The following is a 6,000-nucleotide window of genomic DNA, read 5'->3' as shown; positions in this document are numbered from 1 at the left end:
CTTGTCATGTAGTGTTTGCTTTTTGGAGCAGAAACTCTCTTCCTATTTGTACAGAAAGCAAATAGCACATTATAGGGGCTGCAGTAAAGCAAATAATAATAGTTTATATCAGGACAATATCACATTGTAAAGTGTGACATGGAAACAAAAAAATGTTTGGCAATCACAACCAACAATGTAATTTCCAGCTTTACGTATAGAAGATTCTTACAGGCACTCAAAGTCTCTCACTTTGTCAAGCCATACTATTGAAATACAGCCTTCTATCAATGTAAGTTCTAGGTCTAGTACCTAAAGACAAACCTTGCCTCCTCTGTTGATATCATCTGAGGTACACAAACCCTTAGTTTCCACTCCTTGGACAGAACCTTAGATTTTGGCTTGAAGTCAACTGCCTAAGGACTCTGCTTTGGTTGGATCTCAATGTACTGCTGCTCTATCCATATAATTTTTGCCTTAGAATTATTACTTCCTTCATCTCCTTCAACAGGGAAATCTAGAATTACCTCTTATCCAAGACATACGAAGACACTTTCAAAATGAAAATCATATTTCATTATCTTTACTGCAGCCTTAAATCACCACAATATATTGTATTTGCAATGCTCTTTGTATTGCAGCAATTTTATTGCATAAATAAACAAGGGTATATTTTAAAGCTTTTCCACATTCAAGAAACTAAAAACTCTGAAAGCTTTTATAGAAATAAAAATTAACTTTACAAAAAATTAGAGCTTATTTACATTTTTCAATACACAATTACTTTCCATCAAATATGACTGGTCTAATGCCTTTCCCTTCTGTAGGGTCCCGTTCAATTCTGATATGGAGGTTTGCACTGGCTGCTGCTTCTTCATAGGAGAGGCGATACATTCTTCTGAACTAAAGAGAAAAAATGGTACTATTAGTGTTTATAAACCAATTCTATAATAGATGGAAAAGGGCGGATCCTCAGCTAATGTAAATTGTCCATCAATTTCAACGGAGCTATGGTAATTTACATTAGCTGGAGGGTATGTCTCAAAATTTGTGGAAAAGAAATCACCCCAGATTGTTTTGATGTACTGACTGACTTTATGACTGAATAACATGATGAGATGATCATAAGAGTAAAATATAATTTCTAATATTGTCAATGGATTACTTTTATACTTGCCACTGGTCTTGTAGTTATTTTGATAAGAATGGGCGGTGGTAGCAGGGTGATATATTGTTTAGACCTCTCCATTGGCTAGCTACTTAAATTTTGCTTTTAGGCAATAATTAAGAGGAGGAAAAGAATAAACAACAAATGAAAATAATAAAAAAAAGCAATGTGGCACAGTAATATAGTAGGTTTCAGGGTAGCAGCCGTGTTAGTCTGTATTCGCAAAAAGAAAAGGAGTACTTGTGGCACCTTAGAGACTAACAAATTTATTTGAGCATAAGCTTTCGTGAGCTACAGCTACAGATCATCAGATCCGATGAAGTGAGCTGTAGCTCACGAAAGCTTATACTCAAATTTATTAGTCTCGATGAAGTGAGCTGTATAGCTCAAGAAAACTTATGCTCAAATATATTTGTTAGTCTCTAAGATGCCACAAGTACTCCTTTTCTTTTAGTAATATAGTAAGATCATACTGTTACAGAATACAGCTATCAAAAATTTAAATGGTCTCAAAAATGTAACCATAATCTAGTATAAAATTAACATAACTTAATTCTAAGGATTATAATGGCAAATAGAAATGAACAAAAAGTAACTCTCCCTATCATCTTAAAACTGTACACTTACATCATTCGTGGAATGTTTTTGGCTTATAAAATATTCAGCACTCAATCTAAAAGAGATGTATTCACTGGTGGAAAATTGAAAAGCAGGAAGCTTGATTCTTCTTTAGAAAAGCAAGCAAGCACTGATCCTGATTTATGGGACAGATCTAGGTCCTCTCACTGTTTAACACCAATTCCATAGGATAGGGAGGTAAGTAAATCCCCAAGGCTGGAACTTGTTGATCTCAAAACTCCATGCAAAACATGAAAGGGGACTCTAAACAAAACTGCAGATTTCTCTGGCAGTTGTGCTGGACATCTTTCATGAGTAAACTCAGTTGAAAAATTCAGCTTTTGCTTCAGTAGGGTCAAAGAGGAGAAATTGGGTTGTGAGAAAGCAAAACACATATTTAATCAATAAGGAGCAACTCTTGCCATTTTCTTTATGGGTGCAGAAGCTCCCTTGGCAGTGGAAGTGGCATGGCTTCACTGCAAAAAGGGATTGGTGGGAGGAATATGGGGGCCATTCAACCATTATGCATACGTTTATCAAAGTGGCGCTCCAAGGGGGACCCTTGCATTGTAGTGCAAGCAGGGTATTGACGAGAGAGAGAGAGAGAGAGTGTGTGTGTGTCTGTGTGGATCAGCTGCTTGTCGTTTCTGTCTTCACGTGCTGTCACAGAGCCTATCTCAGACACTTGTTTGAAGCAGCCTACGTAGGAATGCACATATACCCATGTCTGACCCAGCTACCTGGATAGTTTATAGGTAGATGTTAAGTTTTTCTAAGGGACAAGGGAGCTGAAGAGCAGGAAAAGCCGGCTCTCTGCAAGAGCAGCTATGACGACAGCCAGTCACTTCAGAGAGGGAAGCAGAACCTGGTTGGTAAAGACTTTCTGTAGAAAGTAAGTTACAGCACAAGTTCTGCAGGAAGTTGTATTTAAAAAAAAACAAAAAACTCCTCTCCCTGAGGCAGAAATAAACCAATTTTCTGTCTTAGTTTAGTACATGGGAAAATAATGACTGAACTCAGGATAGACATACCTATATAACATTTTTACTGTTTATCTTCTCATTCTTTTGGGAGGAGTGGGACTGTCACACATCTCAAGTGCTTCTGGTGGAAGTAATGATTCAGTGCCTTTACCTGATGGGGTCATGCCTTTGAGAAGTACAAATAAAAATAGATCAAAAACAGAACCATTTTTCACCCTTTGTTTATACAATAGTCCATAAAACAGTGGTGCAAATCATTAAAAAAAAAAGTTCAAAATGGTAAGTTTTGCCATTCAACACAAATATGGCTGCTTCCTTAATATTAAAATCTGGTTAAAGTGAAGGAAAATAGACAAAAAATAATCACTTATAAACTTTACTTGTAGGTCTCAGAGAATAAACGCTTAGTTTCCATATACGTTATAGGAATGTTTGACAACAACTCAACATTTCTTACATTTGGAAAGTTTGTCTTTAGGGAATTATGGTCTTCAAAAAAACAAACAAGTCAAAAAATGTTTTGCCCTTGTGTGATGGGGTGTACTTGCCCCACACTGGTACTGCAAAGGTTAACTCTACCCTTTGGGCTGAGGAGGCCATGCCCTCTCAGTTGTGCTGGGCATGCTCTGGCTGGAGACCAGGCATAAAAGGGAGCAGCTCAGCTCACTGAGGGCTGACCACTGAGGTGGGAGGATGCATGCTGCAGGCTCCAGCCTGGGAACTGGTGAGGCCCCAGGCAGCGGAAGCCGGAGACACTGAGATCCAGGCAAACACCCAAGCTCCTGTGGACATGCAAGGAGTGACAGAGCTGCTGAGAGCCGCATAGGCCCAGGAGCCCAAAGACCTTGGAGACGCCAGGATCACTGCACCAGGGACAGGGTAGCTCAGGGGGAATTAATCATTGTGCCAGGTGATGTCAGCGTGTTTTGGACAGATCCCCCACTGACGAGCACACTTGACACTGCCAAGGCCCTAAACTGGGAACCAGTGGAGCAAGGAGGGCGCGGGTCCCCCTACCTGGCTGCTACTCTTAGGTGGTGACCCAATCCCCTGATCAGCCACTAGCCCACATAGCCCTGCAGAAGAGGTCAGCCATACTAATTCTGTCCACTTGGCCATGCAGTCATATTGACTCGGGCCCTTAGGCTGCACAGGCCTGCTGAAGAGGGCAGCCCTACTGACTCTGTCCATTGGGCCACGCAGCCCTGAAAGAGAGGGTAGTTATATTGATTTTCGCCCCTGGGCCATGCTATCCTGAGACAAAGGAGGATCACACAGACTCAGCAGCGAGGAAATAACTCTCACCCTGCTCCAAAAGGGGACAGGGTGCACTTGCCCCACGACAGCTTGCTAAGAAAACACCCTCAGTCCAACTATTTGCTGTGCAGCCATTTCAACAAGCAGCTTTTCCTAACATCGGCAAACAAAAATAAAAATAAAGTTATGTAATTCTTATTACTGAGATCATACTCTCTTGTTCACAAGCCATTTTAGAGCATAAAAATATGATTTTCTTTCAAGGTGTCATTTAAAGACACCTTGAAAGAAAATGTACATCGGGATCACTATGCATAACACTGCACTGCAAGTAGTTTTTATATTATTTTTCTTGGAAAAAAATTAGAACCAATTATCAAGACTCAATCTCAATTTAAAGTAAAAACTCACTTTGTGAAATGACTTCATAACCTTTTGCCTTTGTGGTTTGGTTTCTCTAGTTTTCTGCAAATGAATACATGTGGATGTACCTAGTCCATTACCTGTTCTCCCCGCTCAGAGAGACAAGTGGGTGTTAACAACAAGTTAACATAACATACCCAGTTTCTCCTCTATTAGCTTGAGACTTTTCTCTTGTTCAGCAAGCTCCTGTTTTGTCTTTTGCATATCTGGAGTATTAAGGGACTGTAACTGTGAATGAAGATCCTGATTAACACTATGCAGTTTGACCACTGCTGTACGGTATTGCTGAAGAAGATCTAATAGAAGAAAAAGAACAAAAGAACATGGAAAACAGTAAAATAATTAAGCTCCCACTGTGGGTATTATTTTAAACAGTCACTAATAAAAAAGACTGACAGACATAATACAGACAAGGTAAACTTCCCTACAGACATACCAATTGAAATTTATTAAATATTTTTGGACGTTTTTCTACATTTTCAAATATATTGATTTCAATTACAACACAGTATACGAAGTTGACAGTGCTGACTTTATATTATTGTTTTTAATTACAAATATTTGCACTGTAAAATGACAAACAAAAGAAATAGTATTTTCAATTCACCTTATACAAATACTCTAGTGCAATCTCTTTATCATGTAAGTGCAACTTACAAATGTAGATTTTTTTTGTTACATAACTGCACTCAATAACAAAACAATGCAAAACTTTAGCACCTACAAGTCCACTCAGTCCTACTTCTTGTTCAGCCAATTGCTAAGACAAACAAGTTTGCTTACATTTATGGGAGATAATGCTGCCCACGTCTTATTTACATCACCTGAAAATGAGAACAGGAGTTTGCATGGCACTTTTGTAGCCGGCATTACAAAGTATTTACGTGCCAGTTATGCTAAACATTCGTATGCCCCTTCATGCTTCGGCCACCATTCCAGAGGACATGCTTCCATGCTGATGATGCTCATTAAAAAAATAATGCATTAATTAAATTTGTGACTGAACTCCTTGGAGGAGAATTGTATGTCTCCTACTCTGTTCTACCCACATTCTGCCATATATTTCATGTTATAGCAGTCTCGGATGATGGCCCAGCACGTTGTTTGTTTTAAGAACACTTTCACTGCAGATTTGACAAAACACAAAGAAGGTACCCATGTGAGATTTCTAAAGATAGCTACATCACTCAACCCAAGGTTTAAGAATCTGAAGCGCTGTCCAAAATCTGAGAGGGTGTAGAGCATGCTTTCAGAAGTTTTAAAAGAGCAACACTCCGATGCGAAACTATAGAACCCGAACCACCAAAAAAGATAATCAATCTTCCACTGGTGGCATTTGACTCAGATGATGAAAATGAACACGCTTTGGTCCGCACTGCTTTGGATGGTTATCGAGAAGAACCCATTATCAGCATGGATACATGTCCTCTGGAATGGTGGTGGAAGCATGAAGGGACATATGAAATCTTGAGTGCATCTGGCACATAAATACCTTGTGTCGCTGGCTATAAGAGTGCCATGCGAATGCCTGTTCTCACTTTCAGGTGACATTGTAAACAAGAAGTGGGCAGC

The 6,000-nt window shown here is 39.3% G+C and overlaps 1 protein-coding gene across 1 annotated transcript in view; it reads right to left on the bottom strand.

Annotated features, from left to right (window-relative positions):
* Window positions 1–606: 606 nt before the first annotated feature.
* SMCHD1 (structural maintenance of chromosomes flexible hinge domain containing 1) overlaps window positions 607–6,000 on the bottom strand; it is a 165,034-nt gene continuing 159,640 nt past the window's right edge. Inside the window, exons 45-47 of the mRNA XM_084620188.1 lie at window positions 4,566–4,724; window positions 2,797–2,914; window positions 607–882 (exon numbers count right to left, since the gene is read on the bottom strand). Of these exons, the coding sequence (XP_084476314.1) occupies window positions 2,817–2,914; window positions 4,566–4,724 (257 nt within the window). The 3' untranslated portion in view covers window positions 607–882; window positions 2,797–2,816. The remainder of the gene's footprint in view (window positions 883–2,796; window positions 2,915–4,565; window positions 4,725–6,000) is intronic.

The sequence above is a fragment of the Lepidochelys olivacea genome (assembly GCF_965140295.1).
Source record: "Lepidochelys olivacea isolate rLepOli2 genome assembly, chromosome: 2".
Lineage (NCBI taxonomy): Eukaryota > Metazoa > Chordata > Testudines > Cheloniidae > Lepidochelys > Lepidochelys olivacea.
The sequence above is the reverse complement of the archived record's forward strand: the minus strand, read 5'-3'. Positions and strand labels throughout refer to the sequence as shown.